Source organism: Apteryx mantelli, chromosome 1 (genome assembly GCF_036417845.1).
Source record: "Apteryx mantelli isolate bAptMan1 chromosome 1, bAptMan1.hap1, whole genome shotgun sequence".
Taxonomy (NCBI): domain Eukaryota; kingdom Metazoa; phylum Chordata; class Aves; order Apterygiformes; family Apterygidae; genus Apteryx; species Apteryx mantelli.
The window spans coordinates 119,838,582-119,861,153 of NC_089978.1; the positions used below are offsets into that span (position 1 = coordinate 119,838,582).

At 41.1% G+C, this 22,572-nt stretch overlaps 1 protein-coding gene across 1 annotated transcript in view; it reads left to right on the forward strand.

Annotated features, from left to right (window-relative positions):
* The first annotated feature begins 302 nt into the window (after nt 1-302).
* GABRR3 (gamma-aminobutyric acid type A receptor subunit rho3) overlaps nt 303-22,572 on the forward strand; it is a 33,864-nt gene continuing 11,594 nt past the window's right edge. Inside the window, exons 1-3 of the mRNA XM_013950175.2 lie at nt 303-430; nt 9,315-9,427; nt 21,269-21,336. Of these exons, the coding sequence (XP_013805629.2) occupies nt 303-430; nt 9,315-9,427; nt 21,269-21,336 (309 nt within the window). The remainder of the gene's footprint in view (nt 431-9,314; nt 9,428-21,268; nt 21,337-22,572) is intronic.

Here is a 22,572-nt window from a genome sequence, read left to right on the forward strand (position 1 = left end):
GAAGCAATGGATCAGACTGTAGCCTGGCAAAACAACTTGCTGTACCTACTACATTTCTAAAAGCGAGGTGCTACTGGTTTGATAGCAGATGCCGTAGGGATGTAGAGCTTAAGGAACTTTTATGATTTGCCAAAATATGTGGGGAGCTTTGAGAGGACATCAGAACTGGGATGCCTCTGTCTTCTGTTTTCAGTGATGCCTTGCTTCATGTGCATCCTGCTGTTTCTGAACAGTAAAAACACTAAAAATAAAAAGTCATCAAGGCAGATTGGCTGATCAAGCGCATTTCTATTTTGGAAGAGATGGTCCTGGTCATGAAGCTTCTGTTCCTCACTTGCCTGTGGCCGACAGTTGTGCTACACAGTTTTCAAAGTCAGCATTACCATCTTCATCAGCAGCAACAATTCTCATTCTTAAGAAAGCATAACAGGTAAGTAATATACTTTCTCTGTCTGTGTTCATCTGATAATCTTAATGCTGTTTGTCAGCAACCTGTCAAGGCACCCTTTTTGTTGACTGTCCTGTTTTGCCACTTTCTGAATGTATACTATACGTAGCACATTGATAGGGTGTTCCCAAAACACAAATGGTAAACTATTAGTTAACAGTTTTTCCATAATCAGCCATTTGATATCATGATTTCATGAATGCTTCATGTGTATGCAGGTATGTACACACTCACACCCACACACATCTCTTTTAACTTACATGATACCAGATTACTACTGTGGTAAGCATATCATTGTCTAAATACAGGTGTACCAAGCACTTCTGCCTTCTGACTCCCATTACAACAAGCAGAAATGCCTTTCAAAGTTATATGCCAATGTTATAACATGGCTTCCATCCCCTAAACAGCACAGTAACTATAGTATCAAGATACAGAAGATATTTTACTGGCACTAAATGAGGTGTTTTGGCCTGTATTTTTAGTGATGTCACAAGATGTTCCATTTCTGTAATATAGCTATGCTCTTAGATGTCAGAAAGGAGAATGTTTCTTCTCAGTCTTTCTAATCGAGTAGCTAGTTTAAAAGGAAAAATGATCTATAGCTTTTTAGATTTAAGTTTCTCTGCAAAGTGGTAGGTTTTTTTCCACAAACACATTTTCGCATTTTGCTTGTGAGGTCTGTGAATGTCTTTCCAAACTGACCTAATAGTACACAAATAGATGTTTGTATCTTCTGAAGACTGCCAGTGATAATCCAAGCAGTCAAAGTCTGTCTTTATTTGGAGGTAGGAGAAATTGCAATAAATAGCTCAATTTAAGGAAGGAGAAGGGAGGCAACTTACATTTTTCTGTGTACTTGACACTATATTAAAATGGGCAGGGGAGCTCATAGTGTGTTCATATTCTATCGTGTGTTGTAACACAACTGGACTAGTCCGATGTGTTTAAGCTGTTTTTAAAGTTATATGCTTTGTAGTAGGTACAGCTGCTTACCTTCTGTAACACTCCCTGTGTGATAACCTAGCCGTTACATATCTCTGACTTGTTAAATGTTGTGTTAAAATCACATATAAGGAATGCAAGGCAACAGAGCATATCTCAGTAAAACAGTGGTGTTTGGAGGTGTTTGAAGATGCTACATAGCTCAGTACTTCTGGATTTCAGCTCAAGGTCAGAGGTTCAAGTCCAGTCCAAGCCAAAAGCCCATGAAAAGAATTGGCTATTCAGCAGCCTGTCTCAAACTCAATGACAGTTTTGGAGTGACTGCTTGTGCACAATTATTTGCAAAAATAAAATAAACAGAACAAGCCCTAATACCAAAATAGGGTCTAGTCTGGTGCTTTGCAGCACCAGACTGTTAAGAATTGTTAAGAATTGAATGGAAACAGAATGAAATATCTTCTTATCCCTGGAAAGGGAAGAAATATCTGTTTTAACCTTAGCTGATGCACTTTTGCCAGTGGTAAAAGGGAAACGTGCTACTGTTGCTTGCATTTATACTGTTCTGCTGCAGCCGTAAGGAGTTGCTCCATCACTGATATAAAAATTCCCAAAGGGGGAATAGAAGCCTGGTGGTAGGAGAGAGCATATGTTACATCATCCTGCTGGACATCCTTCACTGACCTCTTGTCACAGGATAGCAGTAACAGTTAATATTAGCCCAGTATCCCCTCCATCTTCATGGACCTTTACAAATACCAGTGAATGGATCCAAAGGACACTCCTGTGAGGCAGGCAAGAGAAGTGTTTCAACAGAAAGGAAGAACAGAAACAGGGGGGGAATGCCAGGACCACATCTTCATCTCATGCTGATTGGTGTAGCGGTTTTCTGATATACACAAGGCAATGGTTTGGCCTTCCATGTCTTCATTTTACAGGCCCTAGCGATTTAAAATTTGGAACTGGGAAGAAGACTGCAGAATCTGAGCCACAGAAGACCCCAAGGCTTAACAGCTGCAAATCAGCTTTTCTGTGGAAAGGATCCAAATACGTTTAATTTCTCTTTGTTTGATTCTCTCTCTGGTTTCGCTTTTAAAGGCAGCATTATCCTCCAGTACATTTCAACAGGATCTGACTTTCAAGCAGCCTCTTTTTCTTTCTGGGGAAAAACCTTTCAGCCAGCACTAGGGTTATTAGGGACACAGCTGACAGATGGCCTTGGTTAAATGGGTGGCCTTTTAGAAAGAATCCCATGGGAAAATGTTATTTAACCTACAAGTTCTACTGGTTTAACAGAGTAACCCAATTCTCCCGCCGAAGCTATTTGTCTGCATTCTCTTGTAAAGAAGATTTTAAAGCATTAACCAAAAGTACATGAGAAAGAGATTATTCTCATGGTCCATTTCCTACAGTAAAGAACAAAACATTCGACTGTCAAAATATTATGCTTTTTGACAATACAAGTTGCTGATGTTACTAAACACTTGGAAATGCATTTCTATGAGAGAGACAGCTCTGTACAGTTTTGATGCCTGCATTTATCTGTGTTTCAAAATTTCATAAATGTGTTAAAAGTTTAAGAGACCACACTGCTGCATAACTCCACAGACACTCCTGAGAATAAGATTTCTGTAACTTCTTCCTTTTGAGTACCTTTGATTTGTTGATAGGTAGGGTATCTCAGGAGCACTGCACTGGAAGGAACCTTATGGCCATGAGATCTAGGGTCTGTCGTAGTATTCTTTTCATAAACTTAATTAATTTCATTTTGAATGTGATGATAATTTTTGTCCCCACTACTCCCATACCACAGCAATAAAGGAGCTCCTGGCAAAACTCAACCAGAAGAAGGAAGTATACAGAAAGTGGAAAGGGGGACAGGCCACTTGGGAGGAATATAGGAATGTTGTCAGAGTATGCAGGGATGCAACGAGGAAGGCTAAGGCCCGTTTGGAATTAAATCTGGCTAGAGATGTCAAGGACAGCAAGAAGGGCTTCTTCAAATACATCAGCAGCAAGAGGAAGACTAGGGAAAATGTGGGCCCTTTGCTGAATGGGGTGGGTGCCCTGGTGACGAAGGATGCAGAGAAGGCAGTTACTGAATGCCGCCTTTGCTTCGGTCTTTACTGCTCAGGCCAGCCCTCAGGAACCCCAGATCCTGGAGGCAAGAGAGAAAGTCTGGAGAGAGGAAGACTTTCCCTTGGTGGAGGAGGAGTGGGTTAGAGATCATTTAAGCAAACTTGACACCCACAAATCCATGGGCCCTGATGGGATGCACTCACGAGTGCTGAGGGAGCTGGCGGACATTATTGCTAAGCCACTCTCCATCATCTTTGAAAGGTCATGGAGAACAGGAGAGGTGCCCAAGGACTGGAAGAAAGCCAGTGTCACCCCAGTCTTCAAAAAGGGCAAGAAGGAGGACCCAGGGAACTACAGGCCAGTCAGCCTCACCTCCATCCCTGGAAAGGTGATGGAGCAGCTCATCCTGGAGGCCATCTCCGCGCATGTGGAGGAAAAGAAGGTGATCAGGAGTAGTCAGCATGGCTTCACCAAGGGGAAATCATGCCTAACCAATCTGATAGCCTTCTATGATGGAATGACTGGCTGGGTAGATGAGGGGGAGAGCAGTGGATGTTGTCTACCTAGACTTCAGCAAGGCTTTTGACACTGTCTCCCATAACATCCTCATAGACAAGCTCAGGAAGTGTGGGTTAGATGAGTGGACAGTGAGGTGGATTGAGAACTGGCTGAATGGCAGAGCTCAGAGAGTTGTGATCAGTGGCACAGAATCTAGTTGGAGGCCTGTAGCTAGCGGTGTCCCCCAGGGGTCAGTACTGGCTCCAGTCTTGTTCAACTTCTTCATCAATGACCTGGATGAAGGCACAGAGTGCACCCTCAGCAAGTTTGCTGATGATACAAAACTGGGAGGAGTGGCTGATACGCCAGAGGGCTGTGCTGCCATTCAGAGAGACCTGGACAGGCTGGAGAGGTGGGTGGAGAGGAACCTCATGAAGTTCAACAAAGGCAAGTGCAGGGTCCTGCACCTCAGGAGGAATAACCCCATGCACCAGTACAGGTTGGGGGTTGACCTGCTGGAAAGCAGCTCTGCGGAGAAGGACCTGGGAGTGCTGGTGGACACCAAGTTAACCATGAGGCAGCAATGTGCCCTTGTGGCCAAGAAGGCCAATGGTATCCTGGGGTGCATCAGGAAGAGTGTTGCCAGCAGGTCGAGGGAGGTGATTCTCCCCCTCTACTCAGCCCTGGTGAGGCCACATCTGGAGTACTGCGTCCAGTTCTGGGCTCCCCAGTACAAGAGAGACATGGAACTACTGGAGCAAGTCCAGTGTAGGACTACGAAGATGATTAGGGGACTGGAACATCTCTCTTGTGAGGAAAGACTGAGAGAGCTGGGCCTGTTTAGCCTGGGGAAGAGAAGGCTGAGAGGGGATCTTATCAACGTGTACAAGTATCTGAAGGGAGGGTGTCGAGAGGATGGGACCAGACTCTTTTCAGTGGTGCCCAGCAACAGGACGCGAGGCAATGGGCACAAACTGAAACACAGACACTTCCATCTTAACATGAGGAAAAACTTTTTCACTGTGAGGGTGACAGAGCACTGGAACAGGTTGCCCCAAGAGGTGGTGGAGTCTCCTTCTCTGGAGATATTCAAAACGCGCCTGGATGCAATCCTGTGCAATGTGCTCTAGGTGACCCTGCTTGAGCAGGGGGGTTGGACTAGATGATCTCCAGAGGTCTCTTCCAACCTCAGCGATTCTGTGATTCTGTGAAGTGTGGTATCTTGGATACTAAATTAGTGTAACTGAAAGCAAAACCCCTCCTAACTCTTTCCTGAGACATGAGTTTCAGATTTTTCAAGTCTATCAACAAAGTTCAGATGAGTATGGTGCTGGAAAGGTGGTTATATCTTGCTGCATATCTAAAGGTGTTCCAGCCTTCCTCCAGTCTCCTGCCAAGGATTTTCACCCTATCATTAGTTTTGCAGGGCATTAAAACAGAAGAACAGCCATACAGGACCATACCAAAGGTTCATGTACTCTAGTGACCTGTTTCCAACAATGGCTGTAAGCAGAAATTTGGAAGAATAAGAACAGGGCAAAAATAAATGATATTTCCCCCTAATAATTCCCAGCTTCCAGTTACTGTCTTTCCTTCAGAGACTTCCTGAGTAGGATGTAATTTCTGCAGATTTAGTGATCTTCAGTGGATTTCTTTTCCATGAACTTGTCCCGTTTTTCCCTGAACCAACATAAACTTTTAATAACTTAGGAAGTTAAAGACATTAGATGGGATGCTAACCACATCCCTGCCTTGAATGCTGCTTTTTATTGAGCTACCCTGATGGTATTATGTAGTTAAATGCTTTAACCACACACAATCCAACTACTCTTGAGCAGACTTTCGGCCTTTCACTCACTATCACATATTCAAGGTTAAGCAGGAGCAGCTAAATTTAACTTTAAAGGCCTGCTACATATTCGTCCATTGTTAAAGAATTCCAAATTAGTTGCTTTGGCTTTGTAGACAGTGACTAAATGCTTTTTGAGAGCTCTTTCAGATACCAAGACATTGAGCCCTGAGTCCATATAACAGTACTGGGTAGTGAGGTGTCCAAAGAGTATCTCACTTTTTTTCCATCCCAAGAGTTAGTGTTTCCATTAACTTCCTAAATAATTGCAGCAGGGGTGTCATCCCTGTGTGATCTGAAACACTTCCTAGGCTTTTTATGACCTTTGTTGGAATTTAATTCTAGGTTACCATTTCATTTGCGTAATGTAAAATGTTGCCTGGAATATGGCCATTGGAAGCAGAGCTATTATAGCCGGAAGCAGTAGTTTCCTGAGCATGTGTTTCACTGAGGCTGACAAGCTCACATTTACCATTGCCCAGATCTGTGCTAATACCAAGCCATTTGTCAGAATTCCCTTTATTGCTACCACCCTAGGAAGATAAATAGAGACTTCCTTTCTTTAAGTACACATGGGTTGTTTCTCTCAAGCACTACAGCCTCTCATCTGCTATACAGTGAGTGTGCAGAATCAATGACTGCATTTAGGCTCCCAGGTTATGGTGCTCTGGCCAAAGTTATGTGATAAGAAGACCATAGTGCCAGACCACCAAAATATAATCTGTGTCTTTGCTAGACTTCAGTGAGAGTGAAAAGTGTCATATCACTGGCAACTACAACATCACTAGGGTCTTGATTGGCCTGGGGAGGCTTTTCTGAGACGTAGGGTAGTTAAATCTGTCTCTTCTGCTTTTTAATGGAATTGGTCCCATGGGAAGGAGCACTCAAAAAACATCTGCTGATGATTTCACAATTCTGTGTTACTGATCAATAGTTAGACACGGGTCTAGGATTTCTTGGTGGTAAACAAATACATACATGCAATCCCCTTTGAGTCATCAGTTAAATAACTGTAATGCTGCAGTGAGGACAATTTAATACTGTAACTCTTAGCCAAGGAACAACATCTGGAGTCCAGATGCTGATGTTAAAGAAATATCTGACAGAGAATACTTCTTAGCCTTGGGTGGGGGATGCTGGTGAGGGGGAGAAAACTGTGAAGCAGATTTTTTAATTTTTTTTTTAGAAATTTTTTAGTTTTTTTTCTCAGTTGTGATACCTTTACACATGCAATGTTACCAGTGTCCTTGAAATTAATTCCACGTAAGTACCATGAGCACATATCCATGCACATGAGCCTATTTTACATTACAATAAACAAGTATATTCTGCCAAAGAAGGGTAATGAAGAAAAGATGCAACATGTTTGTAATGAAAGCACTACTCTGACTTTCGCAAGACCGTGCCTAGCTTAATCCATCACTTTTGATAGCAGCTAGAAATAATGGATTCTGTTAGTGCAAATGTTAGTTACTCCGCCATGTGTATAAAGAGGATCAGCTTGAAGATGCTGTTCAAGTAAGTGGACACAAAAGATGCTTTTCACATAGGTAGCATTTATGTTTATTTTGTCCTCATACAGGAAAACAAAAGTATCAAAATCCCACAACAAATCTCCTCTCAGGGGCTCAGTGGTTAAGAAAAAACTTCCTGCCCTGCTTGCTTGTGTTTTGCCTCTTGAGAAGGAGGTGACTAGGAAAAGTTTTCCTTAGTCACATACTTTCTTGTTTCCAGTAAGAAGTTGGAACTGATGTACAATAGCTTGATCCTGTTTCTTCTAGTGAAATCATCTGAGTATCAAACATGTATCTCCCTTGGCACATCCAGTGACAAATAACCTAATGCTTTCAGACTGTATTAGCTATGCCATGGGATTCTGACTTTAATCCACTGTCTCCTCTTATACTAGTTCCCAAGCAGCAGAATTTTCCCATGTACCTATTTCAGAGTGTTGCAGGTGTTCAGTTTTACTGCCAGTTCTACTGTGATACAGAAGGACTTGCTCTGTGGTGGTTTTAATTCTTTTAAGCACTGGGTTTAATTTTAGCCACCATATCATTTTCATACTCAGAAAAATAAAATCTTTCTTTGAAACTTCACATAAAAGTTCAGATTCCCCTGATAATTTGGTTTAAACAACACTGCCAGAGACATTTGAGAATACTCAGGTAAAAACTAATTTAGCCAAGCCTCACGGTTCTGAACAAGCCAGCAGCTGATCTCTCCTCAGCATTCCTGTAACATAGCATTTTTTAAAGTAATTTCATGGGCTTCATTATCAAACAAGGGAAAAAGGGGGAAAAAAATCAAGTAAATACTGTATGCCTCTGTGAGAGGTGTACCTCATCCTAAGTACCCTGTACCTCATCCTAAGTACCCCGTACCTCATCCGAAGCAATGTCTGGCTACAGGGCAAATCTACAGAACAGGACAAATTTCTATCATTCAGGCTAAAGTAATAATTAGAGTTGCTGGCAGCAAAGCTGCAGAGAATCACAGAAGGCATGAAAGAAGCAATCTCCAGAGAAATTCCCTTGCCCAAGGCAAAGCAGCTGTATTTATGCTATTCCTAGAGATATTTGTCTAACCTATTCTTAAATAGCTTGAGTGAAAGGAATCTCAAAGCCTCCCCAAGCAATCGTTTCCCATGTTTCACTATTCTCACCACGAGAAAGGTTTTCCTAATGTGTATGCTAAATCTCTCTTGTTGCCATTTCTTACCCTACCTGGGAGCAGACATGAAACAAGGGGCTCTGTAAAAGTTTTTTGTGTATTTTGAAGACTCCGTGCTAACCAGTGGCTCAGTTATGCGTGGCATGAGAAAAAATGCAAAACGAGCACTTCTTTGGTGCAAAGAAATGCTGCTTCATGTCTGAGCAGCAAATAAAGGATGAGATAACAAGCAACAAAAAAAAGGGAAATTTAAGCTTGGCAGCATGTAACTTAGCCAAATCTGAATTATGTTTCAAAAGGATCTCAAAAAGCAAGTCTCTCATTCCAGGACTATCAGTTTCAGAGTACTTCTGAAAATTATTGACTCATTTGAGGTCTGAGGAAAAGAAGAAAAGATTTATAATAGAAAATATAAGTGTTTCTATAATATGGATAACATGTAAGGTGGTTTAAAACCATTGGTACATAGTGTTTTTTCCAAGTCTGAGTTGAAGGCGGTTATGTCAACAATATTTTTTTCAATTGGCTATAATCTCTCATGGAATGACAAATACAGTCTCTGAGGGGAACAGAAGGAGACACAGATGTTCTTCATATGGCTTTTTATATGTAATTGGTGTTCCTCACTGACTTGGGCCCATTCATAAGTGATTTCCCTGTCTTTTCCAATATGTATCTTCCCAACTTTGTCAATACAGTTGTTTCCCTTACCACACCAGATTCAACAGTCCAGGATTCTTGGGTTCCTGTTTCATTTAACCAGCACTCTGAATGCCAGGAAGAAAAAAATGAAGTTTCTTACATGCTTTTTTTTTTTTAATATAGCAAACGAGAAATTAAAATAAGAAAACTTGACAGCACCAAAGTACGGCCACTTAAGTCTGAGCAGCTTCTCCGCATAGAGGACCATGACTTTGCACTGAGACCCGGATTTGGAGGTAAGCAGCAGATGCCTGCACTGTGCTGGTTAATAGTTTATTCTCTATCCAGAAGTTACTTAAACTGTGCAAAACAATGTCACTTAAAATTGAATGACAGCTTTAATTGCAACTCACCTCTTTCATTGCACTTCACAAAATAAAGAAGAAACCAAGAAATATTTGAAGGCAAGGGACGTTTTTGTGTTTAGCATACCAATAGGAGAAACTGTGCAAATTGTCTACTTTGGGGAACTAATTAAATAATACTGTTAGAATTCTATTCTTTGCGAATAGTGATTAAGATATCCCTGTAAACTGCAGTCTAGTAGTAACTAGCAAATCACTTAGAGTCATCAAATCTGATTTGCAGGATTTAAGTGAACTAATTCCTAAATCTGTCTGGTCTTTATGAAATTATAAAACTACTTGCAGATCTTCAGTTTACTGGCATGTAGTTGCTGTATTTTTGGACACTATGATGATTATTTCTTTATTTAACTACCTGTTGTTGGTAAAGGAAGTATTCAATGGGATGTTCGTAGTTTGGACTCCCCAGAGAATCAGTTGTTTCCACTGGATACCCACTGCTATTTCTCTTCGCATGTGAGGTATGATGTATTTACAAACTGCCCATTTTGATTCTACTTCATGAAAGGTAAAATGAGAAAGCTGTCTTACTAATAAGCTCTTTCTGAGCCTTTGGGTCACCAGTTCTGTGTTCATGACTTATGGAAATAGACTGAACTGCTCTCGGTTATGAAGCCAAAATAAAATATATGAAGACCAATCCTCAGCTGTGTAAACAGGCGTCAGTCTGGAGGCTAACTGAAGTGTGTGGAGCTTTCTTGTTTACAGGGGCTCCAGGAACCTAGAGCCTGGCAGGCATACCATGGAGCCCTCAAGCCACAACTCACACCACAGTGCAGTGAGGGTAGCTGATGGTGTTTTCTGAAGGAAAGGCTATGTGATACACTTGGCTGTCAAGCTGGGTCCTACAAGGACAAGCCTCAGCCCCAGCACTCCTTTTGTTGAGCCCTAGGACCAAAGGCATCTTTTGGAGTGGTGAGATCTACAGACTGTGGCCAGAACATCCTGGGAAAAGGGAGAGCACTATACAATACTGCTTGCCTTCGAAGAAGAGAGACCTGGAGTGAGAAAAACCTCTCTGGATGCACTGGTAGAATGTGATGGGTTTTCTTGTTATCCTAGAAATGCTGGCTTGTCAGAGAGCAAAAATCTTCCCGGACTTTGAACAATAGCTGAGACACCATTATATCTTGACAGAAAAAGTTAGGATTACCTCTTGCAGTCTAATATCTGTCACTCAGGGCAGCTTTGTGTTACCACCTGCTTTGCCTCTCAAGGAATTTAAATATTAGAGAGTTTCATCTCAGAAAGGAAGTAGCATTTCCATGAAAGCAAACAGTGGTTTGGGAGGCACTTTATCATTGGATCATCCCAGAAAGCAATACTTCTGATGTAAGTAAAAGCAGCTTTCAGAATAGGCACTGCGATCTGGCAGTTGTAATTTTCCACAGGCAGTGAGGATTTTTTTTGCACACAGCAAATCTGTACCGGGCTTTTTTTCCTTGTCCTTTTATTCTCAGATGACTAGTCATAGAACCCATTCAATTCCTGTTGAAGTCAGCTGTAGTTTTTCCACTGACTTCATTGCACAGGCCCCTTAATAATCACAATGCCATGGTTATGATTTCAGCTGTACTCCTGTCTTTCAGAAATAGCTTTCAGTAGAACAATGTGTCAGCTTTGCCTCTCTTCTGACTATCATCATTCACAGGCAACAGTGGCACGGGTGGCACTTTTCTTCAGTCACATCCCATAGTTCACACACTTCCAAAATTTCAGAACTCTCATAATATGTGGAATACTTATGCGTGACTCTCTCTAAGACTAAAACAGGGATCCTTTAACATTTCTACAGCACACAGAAAGAAGTCTCAGCAAAATGCATGTTGCTTCTAAATGTATGCTCTGTTACTTCTGTTTTAGCATCGATTTCAATGGTGCTATAGTAGTAAAGAAAGGCTTGGTTTTTTGGAGGATGCAGGTTAATCGGGTATCAACAGAGAGTCAGTACACAAGTGTGACCTCATTAGAGGACAACACTCACCAACTGAATCATGAATCTGATTAACATACCCAGAAATATTGTATGAAAGCAGATACAGAGCATGGATTTCTCTGAAGAACAGTGGTGAATATTAAATGGACAGCAGAAGGAAACTTAACTAGAGAAGAAGATGAAACTAGAGATATTGTTACACAGGCACTGACTAGGCGGAGTCATACACACCTTCTCACTGCCACCTTCACATATACACCTTCGCACTGCCACCATTAGTGCTCACAGCACATTCAGTGTGACTTATACCCTGAGGCAGAGCTAGGGGACAAGGACTTTGCTTTCTCTCCTCTTCTTCACATTGCATCTCCAGAGAGCCAGTCCTGAGCTGCATAAAGATGTACAGCACTGTGGCTTTATGTATTTAAAGCAGATGAAATTTTGGGTTTGTTGTTATCAAATCTAATAAAGCATCTCAGTACTCTGATTCCTGAAGGGCTTGTATGTGTCACATGTCACAAAGCATGATTTATTCAGCTCAGCAAGATGTATTAGTTCACAATCTTGACGGGAGAAAAAACAAACAGGTCAAAACAGCTAGGTGAAAAACTAGTATTTTAAAGTAATTCTTTACCTTTAAAAGGAAGAGGGTCAACTTTTCACCCTCTCCTATACCCCAATGGGTTTTTCAGGGTATGTTATGGAATTGGAATGAGAGATTTTCTTGATTTAGCTCTACTGTGCCCCTTTCCCTGAGAAGCTCAATCATCCTTTGTACCAGTTCTGGGGAAGAAACAGCTGGAAAATTCATGCTGTTCTGAACCTGCTGGAGATCCCTCAGTGCAGGAAACTCTTAAATCCAAATCTGACTAGTTTAATTTCATTTAGCCCCACAGATGCAAAGTGAGTGAGGCAGATTACAGGATCCAGAGTTTTTAATATTCATAATTAAGTAAAAAGGAAAGATGGAGAGAGCACATGCTGAATTTGGCATGTAAACTGAGCAAACATCTGCACAGGAAAAGAGTTGGGGGAAATGAATGTAGAACTGTTGGATACTGATGCTACTGGCTGCAGAGTAACTGGAATTAATTGTGACCTTGTTCACATGACTGGTTGCTTTCGCATGAAAATATATCATTGCTCTGTTGAGATGAGAGATCCTTTTTTGGACCAAATGGACACAATTTTGCTGTCATTTATGTGAGTGTAATTTGGCATTGTTCTGTTGACTGAAATGACATTCCAGCTGCAAAGGCATAATTTGACTCTGAGTGTTTGATTTTAAATATTAGTCCTGACATTGTCCATTTATTAACAGATTAGAGCTCTAAACCTCAGAAAGATATTGTGTCAAGATGAAGCAAAACCAGCAAGCTGTTTCTGCATTTTTGCTATAGAAATGCTATTTTGTCTGTAGTTCATTATACAATGAGATTGAGAGAAGCAAACCCATAATTCAGTATGCCCAAATTTTATTAAGAAAAAAGCTCACTGACTGTTACATAGCGTTTATTCCCTAAGCCAGGCTCTTGGGCTTTTTTCTTTTTCTTTTTTTTTTTTTTTCCCTTTCATGGAGTTTTTGTCTGCTGCTCCCTATGCAATTTCCTCTTTCAGTTTGGAAGCCTCAGGTATATGGACCCCTGCTGACTCAAACAGAGTGGCCTGCTACAGAGCAAAGAGAAGAAAGAGTGCAAAATCTTTCTGTGGACCAGCATGGTGAGGGTTAGAGTAATTCCACTGCAAGGCAGTGCTAGAAGCACGGATGCTTCCCTTGCTCAAACAGCTTTTCTCAGCTGCATCAGTGAACTCTGTAGGAATTATGTTTAGACCTTGCTGCTTCCAGAAGCACTGATGAAGGCCAGGAGATGGGTATGTCAGGGGTCCTGGAATGGTATAGTAATGGTTGCCAGTTCTGCCAAGGCTGTCTGTTTGCATAGTTCTTACCAAAGGAAACAAATGACAGTCAGTAGGCCCAGAGCCAGATCTTTTCATGACTTCTTTGTGCTACTGTGTGCTCAAGTACTTCAACTGATTTTTCAGTAGCCTGATAAACTGTGATTCTGTGAGAAGGTAGCTTACATTTGGACTGGAAAAAGAAAGAAATCATGTTGCCAGCACTTTTCAGAATGGTCACCTCCATGTTTTAAATGCAGTGAGAAAGGGTGAGCATAGGTCAATACCAGACACTGAACTGAGGCTTCTAGCAGCTCGGATCTGGGCATCACCATGCAGGCTGCCTTCACAGCCCAAACTGTGTACTTTAAGGGAGGCGTTAGAGCGAGTTATACTTAGAAACCCTTTTTAAATTACTTTCTTTTCTACTATACTTATACACCTATTTCTATATAACCTATTATTTTCTTAACTATCTTATTTCAAAGTATTGGTAAAAGTCATTGTTGTGTGCTCTCGGTTTCCTGATTTCTGTCTGCACTTGCTAAAAATTAACATTGTCATTTAAAAAAATCACAGGAGTAGTCTATAGAGCAGGTCATTCTTTTATTCCTCTGTGCTTTGGTTTTCTGAACTGTAAGACCCCTTCCCACTCTCTCTGAACTATTTTGCAATCTAAAGAGTAAAGAACCACATGGTCGCTGTCACTGTGTACGTGCAAGGTCTCTGCATATATATATATATATATATACATGTCAGAGTATAAAAATTTTATGTTTCTTTTTATGCTGTGTCCTAGGGAGCTCTTAGGATCCATGCTAAGGGGGAGTTAGTTCAAGAGGTTTTAAGACTGACTCTCCCTGCTTTGTCAACCAATAAAGAGGATAATATCATTAGTACCTATTAGAAATGCTAGAAAAAAATTAGTAGTATTTAGCTGATCAAAAGGTTTCAGTCTTCCTAGACAATTCACTTCTCAATCTGCAATTAAGCACAGTCTTTATTTCAAATTATCTGAGGACCACAGATCTCATTCTAGCTGCTGGGTAGCATTAGTCCCCGTTCCCCCCCGCCCCCCCCCCCCGGCCCTTCCTTTCCCCCTCCAACTAAATTAGTCACATGTAAATTCATGTAAAGGAAAAAGGGGCAGAAAAGGAAAGAAAACAGGGCCCAATGAATGTCCAAAAATTCTGCAATTCCAACAGCTGTTTGACACAAAGTTATTTTCATGTTTGCACCATAGTCCTCCCTGGAAAGTCAGAAACATCTTCTCACTGTTGTGAGGAAGACTGATGAAAGGGTAATGGCTTTCTCCGGTGTGTTACTGGAAGGACTAGCTGGGGTCCGAAACAGGAGGAAAACATTTGGTGATTTTCAAGACCTCTGATGGGCTCCTTCTCCTGGATTTTTTTCTCTTACATTGCTAATTCTTCCATTCCAGGCATTGGCTGCTGCTAATACCAGTCTACCTTTGTTTCTCAAGTAAATAAGAAACAAAACAGTGACAAGGACAAAATTCCACTGCTAGCAATTCCCAACTTCAACTCATTGCCAGAAGAGAGTAGCAATGTCCGTGTAACGTAACTTCCTTGGGACTCGCTTACACTTCTGTTTGGCTTTCTTCCCCTCTGGGTTCACAAGCCTATTTTAGAAGAAAGCACTCCTGTAGACTTTATTCTTCCTCTGGTCTCTCTCTCTCTTACTGGGAGCATTTTGTAGACCTAACTTTTTTCCATAACACACTGTTACTCACTGTTAGGCCAGCTGGGATTCAGTGGCTGATTTTTCTAAATTCAGTGTTTATCCTATGGATTTGCAGGTGCAATCCATTGTGTGTTCAAAAGTTTGACTATTATGAAAACTATAGAATTTCTTTAAACTAGTCATTATTACCATGGAAAGTGATCCTAAAATAAAAGGATATCCTTTTTATGTAACATCTCTTTTAAAAAGAGTATTATATAATTTACCTTGTCTTGCGATCTATTAAAAAAATTCCATGCTCATAAGGGAATTCTTTCAGTATGTTTAAACCTTTAAAATAAAAGAGCATAGAAATGGCTTGTGTGAAGATAAACCCATCTGAAAACAATTCAGCTTTTTCTGCTGAGGAGTAATTATCTTGAAAATCTGTGGAATCTCCATTGTGAAAATCAATAATCCCTCTAAAATAATGATTTGTAGAAATGCACTAGCAGCAACTGAAACTGCTCAATTTAATAACAAAATCCTCTCTGCCATCCCCAGTTTTGTCAAACTGGGAAAATAAAAAACACAGCTTTTCTCTGGTTACTTTTTTCCAAAGTGAATTTGTTGTTGTTGCCTGACAGTCAGCCAGAGATTGAAATTCTCAATACATTAGGGAGAAAACTGTGGTGCAGACATAAGAATAAACAAATCATTTTAGTTTTCTGGCTGTTTTAGGATCCCTTCCAATGCTTATTGAAATGCTCTCTTTTAAAAAACACCCAATCTTGATGTAACAAATCCAAGTGATGTGGAATATATAATTCTCGGCAACCTGTTACAATAGTTAATTATTACTGTTTTTAGTGGAACTGGTTTCTAATCACAGCGAGAAATGTTCCAAGAAAACTATGAAGCTCAGAAAGCCTAGACCAGAGTAGGACCAATATGTATCTTATGCCAGGGAGAAATGACAAAAATACAAAAAGGCTTCAGGTTAGAAAAATCAACAGCGTACTGAAGTGACTGGAGTTGTGTATATGTGTGGTGTTTAGTATATTTATCATCTACCTACATTTATTGCCAAATTAGAGTCAGAATGGGATGAAAATATTTGCAGCTGCTATTTCCTGTCAATATGAGATCAGGCCGGAGGTCAGGGGATGTTGTCTAATGTAGTCTATGGTGAATGGATACAGAGAAGGCAGAGTTGAATGCCTTCTTTGCTTCAGTCTTTACTGCTCAGGCTAGCCCTCAGGAATCCCAGACCCTGGAGAAAGAGAGAAAGTTGAGAGAAAGGAGGACTTCCCTTTGGTCGAGGAGGATCGGGTTAGAGATCTTTTAGGTAAACCTGATGCCCACAAATCCATGGGCCCTGATGGGATGCACCCACGAGTGTTGAGGGAGCTGGCGGATGTTATTGCTAGGCCACTCTCCATCATCTTTGAAAGGTCATGGAGAACAGGAGAGGTGCCTGAAGACTGGAAGAAAGCCAGTGTCACCCCAGTCTTCAAAAAGGGCAAGAAGGAGGACCCAGGGAACTACAGGCCAGTCAGCCTCACCTCCATCCCTGGAAAGGTGATGGAGCAGCTCATCCTGGATGTTATCTCTAAGCATGTGGAGGATAAGAAGGTGATCAGGAGTAGTCAGCATGGCTTCACCAAGGGGAAATCATGCTTAACCAATCTGATAGCCTTCTAGGATGGGATGACTGGCTGGGTAGATGAGGGGGAGAGCAGTGGATGTTGTCTACCTTGACTTCAGGAAGGCTTTCGACACTGTCTCCCATAACATCCTCATAGACAAGCTCAGGAAGTGTGGTTTAGATGAGTGGACAGTGAGGTGGACTGAGAACTGGCTGAATGGCAGAGCTCAGAGAGTTGTGATCAGTGGCACAGAATCTAGTTGGAGGCCTGTAGCTAGCGGTGTCCCCCAGGGGTCAGTACTGGTTCCAGTTTTGTTCAACTTCTTCATCAATGACCTGGATGAAGGCACAGAGTGCACCCTCAGCAAGTTTGCTGATGATACAAAACCGGGAGGAGTGGCCGATATCCCAGAAGGCTGTGGTGCCATTCAGAGAGACCTGGACAGGCTGGAGAGGTGGGCGGAGAGGAACCTCATGAAGTTCAACAAAGGCAAGTGCAGGGTCCTGCACCTCAGGAGGAATAACCCCATGCACCAGTACAGGTTGGGGGCTGACCTGCTGGAAAGCAGCTCTGCGGAGAAGGACCTGGGAGTGCTGGTGGACACCAAGTTAAGCATGAGGCAGCAATGTGCCCTTGTGGCCAAGAAGGCCAATGGTATCCTGGGGTGCATCAGGAAGAGTGTTGCCAGCAGGTCAAGGGAGGTGATCCTCCCCCTCTACTCAGCCCTGGTGAGGCTGCACCTCCAGTACTGTGTCCAGTTCTGGGCTCCCCAGTACAAGAGAGACATGGAACTACTGGAGCAAGTCCAGTGTAGGACTACGAAGATGATTAGGGGACTGGAACATCTCTCTTGTGAGGAAAGACTGAGAGAGCTGGGCCTGTTTAGCCTGGGGAAGAGAAGGCTGAGAGGGGATCTTATTAATGTGTACAAATATCTAAAGGGAGAGTGTCGAGAGGATGGGGCCAGACTCTTTTCAGTGGTGTCCAGCAACAGGACACGAGGCAACGGGCACAAACTGAAACACAGGAAGTTCCATCTGAATATGAGGAAAAACTTTTTCACTGTGAGGGTGACAGAGCACTGGAACAGGTTGCCCAGAGTGGAGGTGGTGGAGTCTCCTTCTCTGGAGATATTCAAAACGCGCCTGGATGCAATCCTGTGCAATGTGCTCTAGGTGACCCTGCTTGAGCAGGGGGGTTGGACTAGATGATCTCCAGAGGTCCCTTCCAACCTCAACCATTCTGTGATTCTATGATTCTGTGAATGCTAGGCTGAACAGTATTTTCTCATTAAGTAATATGAGTAAAGCCTTTGGCCTTTTCTCAAATAGAGAACAGAAATCTCTTTTAAGCAGTATGTTTCAAAACTCTAGCATTTCTACCTAATCAGGAACAAATTTCATTGCAACAGTTCCCTTTTTATTTAGTTCACTTTAGAAACACCCACGTTAATTCTCCTGGCTATAGCTTTGATCTCCTTTATGCTATTCAGTGCTCCCACTGATGTGGCTTTATAGCAGTTCCCAACTTAGTGCAAGCAGTCCTTTCAAAGAACCAAGTGTCTATGTGTGCATTTATGTGTAACTGGCACTTTAGTTTGTGCTCATATAATATATGTAATCACCTGTACTTAAGCTGCCACTAAGTTCTGGTTCTGTGATCAGTTCCCTTGTATCTGCCCAGATGAGGTGAATTATTGAATGAAATTGTATCCACACCAGAATACTGCTTGTTGGGTTATGAAATTGTTGTCTGTAATTTTCGCAAATTCCAAGGAACTTTTAGGACTGCCATTGTCATACTTCAAAGAGTTGTCATTCAGAAAAAAAAACTTTTTTTTCCACTCTACACATTACATGTGGATACTTAGAGAGCTACTCATACTATTCTATGATATGATTTGTGAGTAGCTGTTTGAAGAATGGTGATGGTAGACATTTAACTTTATTCGCTTTAGATTTGTCCTTGACTCAGAAACTGGTAAAGCCATTTTTTAATGTAGAGAGGTGCTCTTCTCTTCTCCCTTCCCACCCCCATAATCCTCCTCAAATGGGACGAAACCTACTGACATTCCAGTCATGCAAATCATCGCCCAAAGTTTTAGTGATACCAGCTAAGATGAAATGTATGCCCAGATACAAGCAGCTCCAGTATATCCTAGCAGGCCCTTCTGCCACAGTCCCAGGGTTATAGTTTGAACACACCTACAATACGGAGAAGTTGAAGCTTCTTGGTGGGTCAGGTTAGCTAATATGCAGTTCATCTGCCTATTTGCAGTCACTCTAAGCTACCTTGGTAACCAACAAGCTTTTCTAAGGCACAAGCCAGCTCACCCCAATTAGAAATCTAGAAAGTGCCTGTTTCACTGCATGGACTTCAGAGACAGCCTAGGTTGCTGAGACCAGACACTGACATCTTCACTGCTGGCAGATAAGGTGAGCCTTAGTATGGATCACACCCCTGGGCTGGAGATCTGTGCTTCTACAGCTAGTCTGCTCCCTCACCTACCCTAGCTCATGTACAGCTAGCTCAGGTATCTGCTCTGCAACGTAGACATGTCACAAGTTTCAGATTGCTAATGAGGAGCTTGATAGACAATACCTTATCCTCCCACAATGTTTGCATTTAAATGATGTGTGAACCTCATCTGTGAATGATGTTCACATGATGTATAAACCTCCCAGAGACTTTTACTTAGGCAAAATGTGTTTTTAACTTACAACATAGTTTAGATTTCAATGGGATACCGAGAAGATGAGACTCCACTCAGATTACAAACAGGGATTTTTTGTACCAGTCCTTGGTACAAGTCAGTATTTTGCGTAAGTAAACTATTTATGTGATGTGCTTTGGATTGTGTGGGAAAAACAAAGATAAGTAGTAGTCAAACCTGGTTTAGGAGAAGCATAAAAATGTTTATTGGTTTGTACGAAGCCTGGTTGGATATATACTTTGGTATGCTTGTGAGTCAACCTATAGGGCAGACCTCTCCTGCTGTCATTACTCTCTCAAAGAAGTAATATTTTCCCAAGTACTGTCTTGTATCTTACTAATAAAGTAATTGACTGAACTTTGCTGTTTGGAGTCCTGAATTTCGTTTTGAGCTTTGAACCTTTGGCGAACAGATTGAGTGACACATTCCTCTCAGAGGCAGAGATGATTTCCAAGCTAGACAGCACAGCTCTTGTCAGTGCAGTAACATGTTCCTGTGTGCCTTAACTCTGTTTGCATTTTACCTTGCTTTCCTGTGCACAATGATGTGCTTCATCCGTACTATGCAGAGTCAAAACCTCCATTAAAATATACAAGTCAAATCACAAGATTACAGAGCCAGATTTAAAAATACCTCAAAAATAGTTCAGGATCTTTACTGGTAAGAACTGGAGGCAGCTGTGTAATCCTCAAGGGCTGCTATTTTAAGGATAATTCCAAAAAGAGACACAGTGTTGTGACTGGTTATCAGGAACGTGATATTTCTGGACTATATTTTAGCTTTATGCTGATGTAAGTAAAAGATAAGAAAAAAAGAAAGACGAGTCAAAGAAGTTGTTGCTGTCTCCTGCTGTTCAGTCTTCCTTGAATTCATGTTTTGTACTGGCTTATTTTAAATGTGTATTTTCAAAATATTTAAAAAGCATATTTTTAAAAATGTAATTGGAATTTCATATACAAAGATTACTTTTGATTTTCATTCCAAGTGCCGAATATTCTTCAGTATGTGTATGACACATACATGCACGTCTCTCCCCATCTCCCTCTCTTTCTCCCTCTCCCTCTTAAGGAAATGATTAGCGAGTTACTTTAGTGGCCAGACTTGCTTACTAAAAATTACACAGGTACATAACCTGTATGGAACTCTAATTCTAGGTTGTACACTGAAGAGGCTGGAAATAATTTTATATTTCACTGTAATTTTTAATTGATTTTGAGTTACTTTACTGTATAAACAAAAATATGCTTTTATAAAATGTTCATTAAGATCCCATTGTGACATAAACTCACAGCCTTTTTCATCTACGTGGCATGAAATAATGGGGTAGTATATAAAATAAGGTGACCTAGTGCAGTTTGGTATGTATTATACTTAATAATAAATTATGTACTCAGTAATACATTGCACACATAACACTGTTATAGAACATGCTTAATATGTGCACAACTTTTTCTTTATGAGGTAGTGAACAAGCAATCCCTTTTGACAAATATCTATGCCAAACTTTAAGTAGTTAACTAATTAAAGATACAAGCAGTTCATTAGCTTTGGCCATAAGTTTCCAAAAGGAAACTCTTGCTGCTTTCTGAACTGCAATGCCAATAACAATCACTTTGATTGCAAAGAGATCACTTAAGGTTTTGTACTTATTTCTACAACTTTTCAGCATAACGTTTTATTGAGTTGTCATGGACTTTCTATTTCAGTGTACTTAGGTGGACAGACCATAGTAAATGCTGGAATGGGGTAATCTCTTCATGTTGTTAATATGTAGTCTTCCCTTTAAAAATCTGCATTTGTGCTCCTCATCACTCTTTCATTCTGTTACATTGAAGGGTCACCAATACCAGTGGGCATTGACGTGCAGGTAGAAAGCATTGACAGCATATCTGAAGTTGACATGGTAAGTTGGTTAGTAGAACTGGAATAAAGAATTTCAGCAAAAACTCAGGGTCTCATAAACATCCACCTGGATGATATAGAAAAATACAGTTAAAAAGAAAGTGAACCCATGTAGAACCCAGCCTTACCTTAAAGCATGCAAGTAATTCTCATTTAAATTAGTAAGGGTTACATATGAGCACATAGTGGATTTCTCCTTGGGTCAGAGGAACAGAACAGAGTGGATAGTGCTCTGATTTGAAAATGCCAGATGTTCTGTAAGTCCCATGGGCTTCTATAAGAGCTCTCAGTGCTCTGCACTTTTGAAGATCAGGCTTTGTGTCCTTTGATTCCTTTGCTTATGCGGGCCTGAATATTCCCATCATTTCTGGCATGGGTGGAGCTGTGATCATAACAGACAGAAGCAGAAAAATCAGCTCCAGAAATGGTCTTAGGAAAGAGACCACCTCACTGAAATCAAGGACATGTAGCGGTGGAATGCAGGCTGTTCATTCCTCAGCCAAGACTGTCTCTAAGAAATGCAACCCAGGCATTAGTGCCAAGTTGCTCAGTCCTAGAATAGCAGGGTGCATTAACTTTGCAAAAGAGATCTCATTTACAATATCTTTTCACATCAAGTGTGGCTCTAGCTTCAACTGTTGAGCTTGCTGTGGGATCTGTTAGTATGAACCGCTGCATTCTTTTGGAGCCCAGTGGGACTCACATGGGCATAAAATCACATTACAGGAGAAGGGCTATCTTCCCAGCATTCTTTTCAGAAGTATTCTACTGAAATAAATGATGTCCGCTTAATAATACAAGAGCTATATGAGTGAGCACAGAGCAATTGGGCTGTGCAGAAGCTCAAACTGGATTTGAAGCTTTATCTCCAGCTCTTCCCACATGTATATTTGCAGTCACATTATTTCTCTAAATAAGACGATAAAGTATTTGTAACAATCTTTGATACTAAAAATTTCACAATTCTTTTAATTTTGAATTGTTTACTCTTATGAAATTCACAGCATTGTTTCTATATCATCCATTTCATTCATAAAAATGTACTGATCTAAAAATCCTGTGCAATATTTGTACAAAATGTACATATAAACAGACTTTACAAATTGATGTAATGCTCATGAAAGACTCAAATTATTTTCTTTGTAAAGGAACCACAGTCCATTCTGGAAAGAGCCTTTGAAAATTTCCAAACAAAGCCCCCTTCCATTCTTCTTTGTTTGGTTTTGAAGTCTCTTTT